Source organism: Mus pahari, chromosome X, assembly GCF_900095145.1.
Source record: "Mus pahari chromosome X, PAHARI_EIJ_v1.1, whole genome shotgun sequence".
Lineage (NCBI taxonomy): Eukaryota > Metazoa > Chordata > Mammalia > Rodentia > Muridae > Mus > Mus pahari.
In genome coordinates this window covers 29901787-29916767 of record NC_034613.1, presented here as the reverse complement: position 1 = coordinate 29916767, position 14981 = coordinate 29901787, and the positions used below count along the sequence as shown (strand labels likewise).

The 14981-nt window shown below is 40.1% G+C and overlaps 2 protein-coding genes across 4 annotated transcripts in view; one reads left to right on the top strand and one right to left on the bottom strand.

The window, feature by feature from the left end:
• Positions 1 to 4959, top strand: part of Tmem255a (transmembrane protein 255A) — a 53771-nt gene extending 48812 nt beyond the window's left edge. For both annotated transcript variants that reach the window (XM_021187956.2, XM_021187955.2), the window contains one exon: positions 4299 to 4959. In XM_021187956.2, coding sequence (XP_021043615.1) covers positions 4299 to 4463 — 165 coding nt within the window. In that variant the 3' untranslated portion in view covers positions 4464 to 4959. The remainder of the gene's footprint in view (positions 1 to 4298) is intronic.
• A 1911-nt stretch (positions 4960 to 6870) lies between these two features.
• On the bottom strand, positions 6871 to 14073 carry Zbtb33 (zinc finger and BTB domain containing 33). Of its 2 annotated transcripts, none has more exons than XM_021188187.1 (2): positions 13784 to 14073; positions 6871 to 11669 (listed from the first exon to the last, which is right to left on the bottom strand). In XM_021188187.1, the coding sequence occupies exon 2, from the start codon at positions 11665 to 11667 to the stop codon at positions 9655 to 9657; it is 2013 nt and encodes a 670-aa protein (XP_021043846.1). In that variant the 5' UTR covers positions 11668 to 11669; positions 13784 to 14073; the 3' UTR covers positions 6871 to 9654. The 2 variants fall into 2 exon arrangements, with proteins under 2 accessions (XP_021043846.1, XP_021043847.1); XM_021188188.1 differs by having other exon boundaries at positions 13957 to 14073.
• Between the last annotated feature and the right edge of the window lie 908 nt (positions 14074 to 14981).

Below are 14981 nucleotides of genomic sequence, written 5' to 3'. Positions count from 1 at the left end.
AGAAGAAAAGGAAGAAGAAGAAGAAGAAGAAGAAGAAGAAGAAGAAGAAGAAGAAGAAGAAGAAGAAGAAGAAGAAGAAGAAGAAGAAGAAGAAGAAGCCGCCACCAAAGCTTCCTCTTGCTCTTCTCAGGTTGAAAATGACCTTCATTATAGTCAGACTTTGAAAGACTTTCTTCTAAAAGACTTCTTTCTTCATTTTGTTCATTTCTAAATAGGATTATCTCTGTGACTCTGATCTGTGACTCTGATTTGATCATTTCTATTCCCTTCTTACTCTTAAGTTAACAGAAAAAGGAGGGCAAAGATTCATGGTTTTAGTTAGTGAAGTGTGTGTGTGTGTGTGTGTGTGTGTGTGTGTAAATTGAGCTTGGTGGCAAATGCTTCTACAGAATGAGCCATCTCACTGGCCCCCTCACAGGGTTTTGTTTTAGTCCTTTAAAAGCATGCCTTCATGTTTATTGTCTTGCTTGTTCCTCAACCTAGAACTGACCTTATTCCCACATGTAATTAAAATGGTATAAAGGCAGAGTGGGAAAAAAAATAAACCCGCCTCAGCCTCAGAACTGGCTGGAGTCATGCAAAACAAAACAAAACAAAACAACAAAACAAAACAAAACAAACTATGCCTTCGTTGTGTAATGATCCAGTTAGAAAGGCTGGGAAACCTTTCTTGTGGTCAGAAATGGGCAAGAATTTGTTTTGGGTCAGTTGGCCGTGAGGAAGTTGTGAGATCCAAGTGTGAGACAAGAGGCTACTTCAGTTTTACATTCTGATGTGTCCTTACACTTAATGAACTTCCCATACTTCAAAATAGGGAGGCTATGTGCTGAGATGGCTTAGGCCTCCTTACACATCTTCCCAGCACCACCCTTGCCTTTTGAAATCATTTCCCCAGGACACCCTTCCATTTCAGCTAAGCCCAAATTCTATAGGGCATTAGCAGTTCCTACTGTTTCCTACAGAAATTGAACTCAGTGTAGTTTTATCTAAAACCTCGAAGGGTCACAGTCATATGTCTCAGTCTGGAATGTTAGGTTCGTTCCTCTCCTTTCCTCATCAACTTGTCCTTTTTCTTGTTCATTTGGTGAATTGCCAAGTTTAAGTTCAAAAGTCTCAGTCTATGAAAGATGCAAATAGAGCTGCTTATATTCTTTATTCAGCACCTGAAAGGACACGATGTTTCACTGAAGCCATTAAAAATGACTCATAAATTGAGTTCACTTAAAAGGAGGAGTTGACAGTACAGGGTGCCTTGAAGCTCAGAAAACCATTTCTGCCTTTTCTTGATTTTCCCCTCCCCTTTCAACGTTTCCCTTTATTATCCTTTTTTTCTATTCTGCATTTTTTCTTATTCCCTTTATCTGCTCTTCTTTCCATATCCTTAGGCTTTTATTTCAAGGGCAGAATGTAGGGGAAATGTTTTCAAAAACCAACAAATCCTGCTTTGAGACGTAATTTCTCAAACTAGTCATTGTCACTAGGCAGTGCCAGGGAACATTTTGGAGTAAAACGTTCATGGACTCCTAAAGAGAGGTGTATTTATCTTCTGAGAGATGGGCACAGACATTGAAGGATGTGGAAAGGCACGGGGCAGCTGAGGGGCTGTGAAGAGATACCTGTGTTCATGAATGGTGGCTTCCCACTTAGCACCATTAGAGTACATTCTATACCCTCTTAGGTATATATTAGAGGGTAGTCTGTAGGTCACCTGGGCCTTAAAGGCATCTCAGAAAGCCAGAGCTGCCGAGGCCAGCAGTGGGCTGGCTACTTAGATGTTCTTTGTGCTTTGTGGTGTGCAGATATTCAAAGCATCAGTAAAATTCAACTCACCCAAGAACCAAAACACACCAAGCCAGTTCTTTAGCTACAGCAAAGCCAAGTATTTCCCAAGGTGCTTGCCTGTTGCTAGGAAACTACACACTGGTAACTGTGGGCCTTTTTCTTCTCCAACCCCCAAGGGTATGTGGACTGCAGCCAGTTAGCTCTCTAGCTCTGCCAGGAAGCTTTACGTTTCTTCTCCAGATTTCCACTTTTGATCTCAGAGGGAAGAGGCTCACCTCTTGTCTGCTGCCCACCCCTCTGATGGTTATCAGCAGGAAACTGAGAAGTGAGGACCCAGAGGCTGTTGGGCTAGCTTCTTTATTACCAGTGTACAACGGCCACCCACGGCAGCTGCCACCCACTGCAACCTTTGAATGGCTCTCAGAAAGCAACTGACTTCAGCTCTACTGCAGGGACATGTCCTTCTCTTCTGTGGCTGTGAACACCTAAAACTGCCCTGCTGCCTCTTGCCATCTCTATAGTAGGATTTAGGACAGAGTGGCACATACATGCGACATTCTTGTCTTTGCAGATTTTACTTTCCTCTTTGATTAAGAGGACCATTCTTACTAGAAGAAAACAACAAGAGAAAAGGAAAGGAGCATGTATTATTTACTTTTTTTGTGTTGCAGTGATAAAGTACCTGACAAAAGCAATTTAAGGAAGAAAGGAGTTAGTTAATTAGTTAATTAGTTGGTTAGGTTTTTTTTTGAGACCTGGTGTCACTATGCAGTCTTGGCTGACCTGGAACTCTATATAGACCAGGCTGACCTTTAACTCACAGAGATCCACCTGCCTCTGCCATCTGGGATTAAAGGCCTTTGTCATTACAGCCTAGGAAGGGGCTATTTTGACTCACATTTCATTGTGTTGAGGGCAGGATAGTGACAGGATTAACACCACATTCACCTTAGGTACCCCCAGCTGAAACCCTACACTTGGCTGCTTGCTGTGATTTTTTTTTTTTTTTTTTTTTTTATAAAGAACATATCTGTTATTAAATAACATAAGCTGGACTATTTTAGTAAAGGATATCTTCTTGGAGGGAGGAGCAGTTTAAGCTTCGGAAGACATCTTGCTTCCCTTGGTCTAGTCTCTGAAGTTGTACTGCTTTGAAAGCTTCTCTAGGTTCTCTAGCCCAGTTATTTAGTCATTATTCAGAAAATTGGTAGGGTGAAGGAGGACGAGGGTGGCAACTCTCTTCACTCCTAACATGTGATGCAGATGTTGCAGTGTCTCATACAGGACCTAGGAATCTCTAGTCATTGTCTTCTCGAGTGTAGACGTGTGGCCTGGGAATGAGCCTCTGTGAACTAGTCTCATGCTCTGGAAGCCTCATGTCAGGGTTGGCCTAAGATTGCTACAAGCATGGAAGGATGAGGTTCACAGTGTGATCCCTTTCCACCTCACCTCTGTGCTGAAGTAGAACTTGAATTCTTGAGAAAAATGTAGTATAGGTGGCTCTAAAAAAATACCAGATACTCACGGAGCCCAGATACACCACAGAACACCTGCAGGCCTCCTATTCTGTGTGTTGACTAGGAGACTCTGAACTGGTTTCCTAACTCGTATTGCCCTTGCAATTCCCTCCAATCATACAAGAGCGAGCCTATGGTGAGGTTTTACTCACACTTTAACTGCCCCCTCCATTCTTTACAGGTTAGTATCCCCATATGAGAGAGAATATGGAGTTTTTGTCTTTCTTAGTTTGGGACACCATGCTTATTATTATACTTTTAATATCTCAATAGATTGATTTTTTTAAAATCCATATAGTGGCTCTTTTCCCAAAGTTAGACAAACAAAAAATAAAATTGAATTCTCAGTCTCTTTGGCAAACTGACAAATTGTTCCTCATTCTTATCGTTGGTTTTCTTACCCCCATGCCTTTGTTAAGCCTTGTTTTCTGATCTATGGTGTGTATGGGTAATGAAAGGAATGGTAGTTTATATGGAACAGGACTTTACACCCCGGGGACCCAAGCAAGCCAATTGATTTGTCTAACCTTGGTTTTAAATCTGTGACATGGACCCCTGACCCCTAGACATCCCAAGGACATATTCTTACAGAAGTTTTTTTCTAGGGATCAGTTACTTACCTCATTAAACATTCTTAAACCCAGGCATTTTGAAAGACTAGTCCTAAGGCTTAAATCATAGCTTAGGAGAGAGGAACTGATGGGCTGAATGACACACAGAAAATGGAGTCATGCCTTCAAGAAGTCACACAGGCAGAAGCAACAGGATCGAGTAACTGTCTAGATGCAGAGTTGAAGGGGCAAGTGAGGAAAATCACCAGTGTTTTCAGTCTGAGTGACTTGATGTGGGGCTGTTTTATGTCCTTTACTGATACCATAAGATTTAAGGGCTATTTTCCTAAACAGGAACAAGTTTGGTGTATATTCATTTTAAATAGTCATGGCTATGGAAGGAACTGCATTCACTCGCTGACTGAGCTGTTTTCTCTTTGTTACACAGCATTCCGGTGTCTTTCCATCCTCCCCTCCTTCTGGACTCTCTGATGAGCAGGAGCCCCAATCACCTTCTCCTTCACCCAGCTACATGTGGTCCTCCAGTGCGCCACCCCGTTATTCTCCACCCTACTACCCACCATTTGAAAAGCCACCACCTTACAGTCCTTAAAGAGGAATACCTGTCAGCTATTGAGATTATTGTGGCTTTTGTATTTCTGCTCTAGTGGACGTGTGTAGGTTACATCTAAAGTGTGACTCTTCTACATCAAGTTTTACAACAGCTTGCCAAGCTAGGGAAAGATAGATAGGGATGAAGCTTATTAATTATCAAGGAAGGACAGGATTGGCTAGGCCAAACCCAGTACTTCCAAGAAAGCAAGTTCATTAAGCAGGGCTGGGGAGCCAGTCCAGCAAGAAGCGTGGCTTCTTCAGAAACGCATTTCCTGATGCTCCGCCTCTATACAGTACAAGTGTGGTTGCCATCTGCTTCACTTTATGTAAATGACAGTGGTCCTCAGGCCCTTGGTAGATGACTGGTCTATAGGCTCTATCTTTCCCTACGATTGATGTCACTCTTAGGAAAATTTCCTAGCTGATTGGGCTACACAGTAGTTCCAATACAGAAAGTTGTGGCTTTTTGTTTGCTTGTGTCTGGATATTGAAAACAGCTGCCAATCTCTTTACTCTGTTCTCCAAGGCTTGTAAAAATGGCTGTTGTGATCACTCAGCTCAGCTTTCGTGGCTGGTACCTCCTAAGGGGAAAAGTGCAATAGTCCCTTATCCTGAGTGGTGAGAGACCAGGACTGGCTGATGGAGAAGCACGGAAATACAGAGCAACATGTGTGCTGTTTTCAGTAGATCTCAGTATACATCTGACAATTTAGGAGACAGTGTTCCTATATGTTGCATTATTACAAAACACATTTGCTACTGGAGATATCAATCTTACAGTTGAAATTCAGAGTTTAAAAATGCTAGATTAGATTGGGTCATGGTATGAATTGTTACTTATCTTTGTGACTATTTAATCTTCAGCTATTGTGCTTTAACCCCAGCAAACCGCACGATCCTGCACCCTACCACTGAAAACTCATCTGCATTTTAATGCCACTGCTCTTCTTGGTCCTTTTTTTCCTGTTGAGATCAATTGTGACAGCATTCAATTCAAGATTATGAAAATGTTACAATGCCATTTCAAGTCTTCAAGACCTCAAATATAGCCAACTTGACAAATTCTTAAGTGTTATACATTTAAAAGTGCACTTGGCACATTGTGGTAGTTATATAGATGTTTTAACGATAGCTTTAAACCATCAAACTGTTAAGTTAAAAAGACTCCAGCACCCATGCCTTCACTCCAGCATGAACACGTTCACTGGGATTTTATTTTAACCTGAGAAATGGTTTAAGAGAAGATTGATAATCCTACACTTGTATTATGTAAAAGTACAGGAGGTACAGAGGACGCCTAATTAGACAGTTCTGCAAACACAAGAACACACACTGGAAACATTTCCAGCCCATTTCGCTGCCTCCCTTCTTTGATGGTTGGAGGCAGCAGACCAATGCTGGTGCTCCCATCTACCTTGTAGACACCTGGTCATCAAGAATCACCAAGGCACAACAAGTGCACTCACTATTACGGTAAATGTTTGCAAAACATTCAGTTTCCAGACTTCAAATCCAAAAGACTATAATCCTTTTATGTTACACAAAATTACTGTTATTTTCCAGTTCTGAACATATTAAAATTCTATTGGACTTCAAAAAAGGACTAATAATTAATTGACTTATACAAATACCTAAGTTTTTTTTCTTGTCATTTACACTTTACCCCTTGCTTTATTGAATGTGTATATTTTAAAGGCACCATTACAAAGTATATCTTTAATGATCACATTTCTTAAAGTGTTAAGATTCTATGACTCATTTCTATGTATTTTTTTTACTTTACAAAATAACTTGAAACAGTATAGATTTTGTAACACTTAATTTGAGCAGCTTTTTTTTATCACATTGAATTATATCAAGTGCATGCTACCTTAGGAAAAATTAATATTTGCTGCTTCACTCTTCTGCAAAACATTTGCTGAAATGAAGGAATTTGTATTTCCAATGTATCTTGACGGCATTTTATAACATTTACTGCTTTCTTCCTAATTCTGCTCTAAAGTATTGAACTGGGCATGAAATATTAAAATATCAATTCAAAACCTGTATAAAATAGATGTTGCTTAAAATCTGTATCACTGCCATGTTGAAACCCAGACAGCTTTTGTGATGTTTCAAATTAATAAAATTATCCTATCCACTTACAGGTATTCTCGTGGTATGTTCAAAAGTACAGCAGGTAATCTAAAACAACTGGCAATGGCCATTTACTTTTAACTGCAATGGTTCAAGAAACAATGGGACATGCTTAACCAAAACACAAAACCTAATGACAATTTCTGCCATGCTGTCATCAAAAATACAGCTGCTCTCCTGCTATGGAAAAAAAACCATGAAACACTAGGATTGAAAGACTATACAATTCATTTACCACAATCTTGCAAAAACAAATCACTCAGAAATTTGAATGAATGTGTTTTATTTTGTGATAAACTCTATGAACTAATATCAGGTAACATGAAAAGCAGAACTTATGTCATAAGGAAGATTGTACAAATATGAAAATTACAGTAATTGGGGAAATAAGGTTTCATATGACTAACAGAGGTAAAGAAGCCAGTGCTATTGAATTTACATTTAACTCCTCAAAATACACACACTATAGCATTTTAAATGCCTACAGCAGGGTTCATTTGTTTTTATTTTTTTAGTCCAATTGAACAACTTCTTCAGTGACTCTGAGTAGAGGAGAGTGACCACCAAAATGGTAACAAAATATCTCCATTTAATCTCTCAAGAATGCTATAACCCTTTTAAAATGTTGGCTTATACTTTGAACAGATTTACTATTTCAAATAGATTCTACCAAAAATAACTACAGATAATTTAGCAGTTGAGCGAAATTGAAGCCAACTTGAAAGAACAATAGAAAAATCAGTAGTCAGAAAGCTAAGTAAAAAATAAAAGTAAAAAAATATTCACAGTAGATTTTAAATAGCATTTTGCTACAAAATTCCAATCTAATAATGGGAGTAAAGAGTTATTGTCCAGAGGAGTATTCTAAAAAAAAAAAAAAAAAAAAAAAACCCACCTCTCAAGTTTGGGTATATAAAGGTATTTTAAAAATCCCCAAACACATGGAAGAGTCTTCCTGGCAAAATTACAATTTACCTTTCTAGTTCTTGTCCTCCCTGCAAGCATTAGAAGCTGTTTCTCAGTAGGCACAAAGTTTACAAGTTCTTACTAGAGACTGACAGAGCAGAGCAGCAGTGGTGAATCATTTGACCAGTGTTATTTAGAACAGTTTTTTCATTATAAAATTCCCAGTTTGGTGTAATAGGCTTGTAGGAATTAGCAAGTCTTATTATGACAAACTAATTTTACCTAGCAGTTGACACCAAAACATCCTTATCACAGACACTGGTAGAAGCAATTATGTCTAACTGCTGAGACTGCATTCTTGAAAGTCATATTTCAACTGAGAGCTTAGACCCTATATTCAAAAGGTAGTGCCATCAGTAGCTACAGAGAAAGGAAATGAATATTGTGATCAGAAATCAGAGTCTTGAGCTATAAAGTGATTTTAAGTTTTCTAAGAGTTAGCTTATGATGGCAGGCTTAAGCTTACCAAAAACAAAACATAAATGTACAGCACTCTACTTTTTGGTAAGCCGAGACTATCCTCTCTTCCTTTGTATTACTGCAAATACTGATTCTTGATACCCTCAGCTACCAACTTAAGATACACTTAAAACTTTATCTTCACACTTAGTTCACCCAGAAGAATGACCTATATATAAAAAAGTATGATTAAAGCTTTATGTTCAATGTCAAGAAATAGACAAAAATACACAGAGGATGAAAATCCCTTATGCTGAACTAAGAAATATATAAGCAAGATCACAAATGACTAACAACTATCCAACAACAACCATTTTCAGTATCTATTATTTTTTCCATTGTAAAGCATTAATTTTTTTTACAGAATTGTATTAAATCTGTTATAAATGCTAAACTATATATCTGTTCCAACCTGCTTTCTTTTATTACTAGCTTTTGGGTAAATTTTAAATTCTTCTAAGTGTTTAAATATGTGTCATCTTAAAAGGAGGAAAGCTGGCATTATTGTCAAAATAAACAAGAGGCAATGTGCCTCTAGTATTCCAGTTATGGTTTCTGCTATAATATAGTAGCAGTTTGCACACAGATTGGAACTTATTTTAAGGGTTAAAAAACTCAAAAGACCTTGTTGAAATGACAATTCTAGATCGCCATTTAAATTACTTAAAATGAAAACTTCCCACTGGAGATTCTAACATGAACATTTAAAAAGCTGTGCCAGCAGCCTCCCCCCGCCCCCCCAAACCACAAGTCTCATCTATGGAATCTCAACATTTACTAGCATTACATATAAAGATGCATTTGGTGGTTTTCAGATAATAAATTCACAGCATTTTGTGGGAACATTTTTTAATCATAATTAACAAAAGGAGCTCTCCATTCAGCTCAACTGCTGCTATCATATAAAGGCAGAAGAGCAAAGATAAGCACAAAAGAGCCCCCTGGCTGCACTACATGCATGTTTGCTAGCTCCTCCCTAACCCTGGGACCATAGTTTAAAGGTATCCAGTGGCCTTGCCATCAAAAGCAGATGATGGTTAATCCTAGTTAGTGAAAACGAACTCAGTCTTCATAGGAGAGACTTGTTTGCATGGCTATTTCACAGTGGGAGAGAAGCAGAAGGCCGATCTCCATTTGGACTGACAGAATAAACCAAGTGAGGACTTACCCTGGCATTTACTATCACAACTTTTGGACATTTATTACTTCTTATGCCGTATAAAACACAACACACTTAGACTTAACATTAAGAAAATTGAAAAATCAGCAATAGACTGTTAACCTGGAAGGGGAACATTATAAGCTGTACTAGGGTATATTAGTAACTCCAGTAATTCTCAAAGAACAGTTAGATTTCTTCAAAGTCTACTCAGAAAACTATGTCCCTGCACCTTTAAAATTTTACCTTTTCAAATGAGCTGAAAGCTAAACTATACAGATACTTCAGGGGTGTTCAATCTCTACTGAAACTTTTAAGGAAAACTGTTCCTAAAAATTAACAATGCAACTAGTCTACTTTCAGAGGACATAGTAGATCAAATTAACATGTTTCCACCTTGACTTGTTTTACAGATCTTCTGAAATTCCTGCCCCTTAATTCAACCCAAACTTTCTGATATTCCAAGAGTTCAGTAAGATTCTGGTATTATAAATTCAAACTCAGTACTGCCATCGGTTACATTCTGTTTAAAAATGGAATCATTTTCTTGCTGAATAAAAATATCTTCCCAGAATGTTGACTTGTTTTGAGGAGGAGTAGATGTGGTCCCTACTGGAGGCTCTTTTCCAGCATCAACCTTGTACCCAACAGCATCATCCTTCATGACAGGCATAGCACTTGACTTATTAGAAAGGTATGCATACTGTCTGATCTGTAAAGACTTGCATGGATGTAAGCGATAAAGCTTTGAGTCCCCAGAAGGATCTTGACTATGAACTGACTTTATGTGTGAAGACATAAACTGATAGTTGATGAAAGATTTGCCACACGTTAAACACTGATACCTTCGCTCCCCTGTGTGATGAATTTCATGCTTTGTGCGATATTCTGCAAGAGGAAATACCTTATCACAGTAACGGCACTGATACTTCTTCTCCCAAGAATGAATGTTAAAATGTCTTCGCAAGCTTGTAAGACAGACATATGACCTTTTGCAAACAATGCAAATATAATAGACCCTTCCATCTACTATTAACTCATAGTGATCATCATGTTTTACTTTCATACGCTTGTTTGGTGGCTCACTGCTAGATGTTTTTGGTAGCTCATTATCAAGTTTGGCCTCCCCTCCATCAGGGTCATCTTTGACAGGGATCACTATATCGTAAGTATCTTCACCGATATTTGCATAAACCTTGCAACCAGTTGATAAGCCTTCAATTTCAGTAGCTGTATCTAATGTAATGATCTTCTGACCCTCCATTACATGTTTTGACCTTAAACCTGGATCATTAGTGTTTCTAGTAATTACATCTGAAATTTTTAAAGAATTGGAAGGTGGCTCTTGAGGAAGTACAGGAATCTGCATCTTCTGTGTCAATGATCCATCAAAAGTGGTACTTTTGGAGTTATCAGCCTGAGGGACCAAAGATGTATTACTGACTGCTGAGTCTGGACTGGAGCTAATGATGTCATCATCATCATCTATAATTTCTTCCTCTTCCTCAGCCTTGTTTCCTGTTAAAACAGCACTGTTAGGCGTCTGCTGGTTCTGTACAAGTAAATTGACTGAAGAGGACATATGATTTGGGAGTGAAGAACTGACACTTGGTGGTGCAGTAAGTGGAGCCTGATTTAACAAAATAATGTTAGGAGTCAGATGTGTTGAAGCTGAAGACACTAGCAATTCTTCACTTCCTTGTGTTTGGCTTAGAGTTGCCTGATTCACAGGAGTGGGAAGTTGAGTAGGCGTGATGTTTGTTACAGGGGGCGAGTTATTGCTAGCGCAAGGTGTCACTTCCGAAATAGCAACAGAGGTTGGGTTGTTAGGCTGGACCTGTGTTGCTGTGTTGTTACTTGGCAAATCCTCCTTTGCAGGCAAAATTTCAGAGCAGAAAATGACATCGTCATCATCATCTGAATCAGTAACAATGATATTTTTCATTTCATTATCTTCAGCAGATAGTGAAAAAGACTCAGTTATAATGGGCATTACTGCAGCCCCATTATCTTGGGCTTCATCTTTTGATTTTTCTAGGTCAAGGCTTTTGTCACTAGAACTAGAAGGTAAGGTCTCAGCAGTGCCATCCTGTGCTGTACCTGATATGCTTTTAACCTGTGACAGTGGGACACCAAGCTCTGCTATGAATTTCACGCCTAGTAACTGCCCTGATTTAATTAACTCGTCAAGTAAATCTGCTCTAACACGGACAACTTTGGAACTGTAGATATAGTTCAGAATTTCTGCAAAAATCTCAGCTCTTATAAAGCTTAGTTCAACAACTTGCCCAGCAACTGAGAAGAGCTGATGGAAGTATGTACTCGAGGCTGAAAGGATGTTCCTATGGGCCCGGAATTTTCGGTCTTCCACAATAACAGTAACATCACAAAAGAGTCCATGGCCACGCTGTTCATTCAAGGAGTTCAGCAGACTGGCAGAGTACTGAATGTCTGTAGCAGAAATCAGTTTTCTACTCTCCATGCCTATAAGGGAAAGAGAAGAGGGAAAGAGGGGAGGATTAGGGAGGGAAAAAAAAAACAAAGTACCCGACTATTCCAAATGTGAGGCATAGGCGTGGTAAACAGTTTACATTTTAGTCAAATTTGGTCTAAATCTTGACCTTTAAATATGCTGCTTACATACACTAGCTTTTGGCTGCGTGTCAAGTCTTAGGACTTTGAGAAAAGTCAAGAAAGTTTGAAATTGCCATGCAGATCTGAACAATAATCTCCTTGGTCGCCTTCCTTTGAAATTCAGGAAAATGCATTTCCACTAATCACCCTTTTAAAATTAGAATTCACTTTCCTAGTCCCAACTTTACTTCATTTTTCCTCCAGAGATAAGAATTTTTCATTTTAAGAGAAATCTACACCATTAAGCATACAAATTACTTCTTCAAATGCCAGAAAAGTTTAGTGTGTTTCATATTAAGTCTGAAATTTATACTCTTCAATTTCAGCTCTAATCTTATTAGATTGTACTCAAAAGTTCACCCTCACAGCCAAGGACAATTACGGACACCGACAATTACCACCTCACAATTTCCCATTATTTCTACCTACCCCTTCCCCTTCTATTCTGCCTTGCACACTTTCTAGAGATGCAGTGTTAGACACTAGACTACCAAGTGAAGTCAACACACTCTAGTGAAGAAACAAGGAAACAGAAAGGGAAAGCGCCCCACCTCGGTGCATTTACATAAAAACTGCAAACATATGTTGTTGGTAAAAAAAAATGATGTTCACTAGTGTAAGAACCTATTTCTCTTCAAAGGAGTCAATGCAAACAAGAACAGTAACTGATTACAACAGAGAAGAAAGCAACTGTTTCTGCTGACACTCCAAACACTTTCTTTTGGCATTTCACAGAAGCTATTTAGGTAACAGTGCAAAGGACCCATATGCGTATTAAAATATTTATAAGCACAAAACACATGTTATACAAATATTATATATTAACCATTCCTTGCTAAGTACATTTGGCAAAGAATTATTTTATTAATAAGTTACTAAAGAATGTCACTGTCACCTGGTATGTATCACACACACACATACACACACACACACATGCACACATGCTCACATATAAACACACAAGGGAGCAAGTGTATCACTGTATTTAAAACATCATAACTTAAGAACAAACTATGGGCAAAAGTCTAAAAGCCAAAAATTAAAACCATGTTAGCTATTCCATTTTAACAGCACCAACGAATTACAGGCAATCACAAAGGCATTCATCACAAAGTGTGACCTTTAGACAATCTGCCAACAATCCAAAACATTAAGGTTTCAACAGAAAGCACTTTCAAGTGGAGAGGTTTCTGTATATGGCCACATGATTTTTATAATTGGAAAATGAGTGTTTTTTTTTCCAACTTGTAAATATTTCAAATGTAGGTGTCTAGGTAATACTGGGACCTGGTTTCATTTTGATTAGGTATCCAGCTGGCCAGGGTTAGCCCAGGATCACCCCAAGTGGGTCTCAAACCTTTCCTCCCCAAGAGATTTACGACCTGCCTATGGAAAAGGCATCTCATAGCATTGTGTAACACATCTTTGGTTGTTGGCTGGTTTAGAGGGCTGGTGACCGTAGGAAAGAGATAAAAGCCACGGGCCAGAGGGTGAAACAAATCAACAACACGGGGCTCCCGCAGCTGCAGCTGCAGACCATCTCCCTCTTCTTCCTTTGAACTTAGATGCCACGGAGCTATTGAACGTCAATTCACGTGAAAAGGCAAGCCTCTTGCAAATAGGGATGGAGGTGCAAACAGCAGAACGAAGGCAGGGGGATTGAGGGGTGTTGGAGAAAGGCCTAGCTGGGAAGGGTACTCTGTTGGGGGTAGCGGGCCATGTGAAGCCGGGAGCATTGTTGTGTCCAAAGAAGGGTCTAAAGAGGAGGATGGGCCCCCATAGGAAAGCTCAATCAAACTAGCAGGGAGGTGGGAAAAGAGCCCCCCTCCCCGCCCCCCAAAGCGGTAGAATGGAGAGGGAGAAAAGCCAAGGGGGTACTTGGCGGCGCCCCCCCCCCCACGCCCTAAGGCCTATGCAAGGGTACCGGGTGCCAGGGCAGAGAAGGGGACCACGCCGCGCCTTACCGGTTCTCCTGGTAGCACTCCGGGAACCACACAAAGAAAGAGCAGAGGAGCCGGGCCTCGGGCTCCGCTGCTTCCTGGTTCAAGCGAGGCGGCCGCAAGCGTAGGCGCGGCCAGGGCATGGAAGGCGTAGGCGGGCTCCGTCTCCCCGGCCCCGTGCCCAGCCCACTCCTCACCTGCTCCGCGGCGGCCGCTTTCACCTCCTCGGGGCCCGAGGCAGGGTCAGAGTCCTACCCCAAGCAGCGGGACTCCGCAGCGCCGCTGCTGCCTCTTTAAATGTCGCTCCAGCTTCCGCTGACGTCAAGGCGGCTTCCACGGGCTCCGGACGCCGGGCTCCACCGACAGAGGGCGCCGCGTGGGAGGCGTGGCTTCCTCGCCTTCCTCTTCCGAGAGCAGCCCGGGGTTGTCCGGAAGAGCCCGAGGCCGGCCTTCGGCTCTTTCCGTGACTGCGAGGCTTTTTTGTTGTTTTTTTGGTTTTTTTTTTGTTTTGTTTTGTTTTTTTTCCTAAGTGTTTTGTGATTTTTTTTTTTTAGAAGAGCTCGGCACGGTGAGACAGACAAAGATCCGATGACACTGTTTGGAGTGGAAGGGAGGCTAATCTTGTTTGTTCAAACTCCGTGTAAGCCCCCAGGGCTTAAAAATGTGCAGAGGCTGTATAAATTTCTTTTTCATGTTTGAAATCTGCCGTGTTAGCCTGTTGCTTGGATGATAAGCCACCTTGAATACAATCTACATACTAAAATTTAACTCATAATAATTCAAATCGTAGGATAACAAGATAACCACAATACACTGTCTACTTTTAAGGAGAAACCTGCCTTCTGATAACTCTTGTTAATCGAATGTTAAATGGTGCACGCAATACCTTGTTAACTGCTTATCTATTAACATAGAGATCACATTTGATCTGCAGCAAATATACACCAGGCCCTGTGGGATAGAAAAGCAGATAAGCCAAGTTTTTCGCTTTTCAGAGGGCTCAGCAGGTACACACACACACACACACACACACACACACGCATGCACGCACACACGAATAAAAGTATTTTAAGAGTAGACAGAGAAGGAATAACAAACCAAATAGTGCCAAATGAGCCCTATCTTGAAAGAGATACAATAATATTTGTATTGTTTGTCATTATTATTTCCTCCTCAGAAGCACTTAGATTCTTTCATATAACTGTTGGTGATTGGTTATATA

What these genes read in the sequence shown, in the direction of transcription:
- Zbtb33 (XM_021188187.1), bottom strand. Translation starts at nt 11,667, where the DNA reads ATGGAGAGTAGAAAACTGATTTCTGCTACAGACATTCAGTACTCTGCC.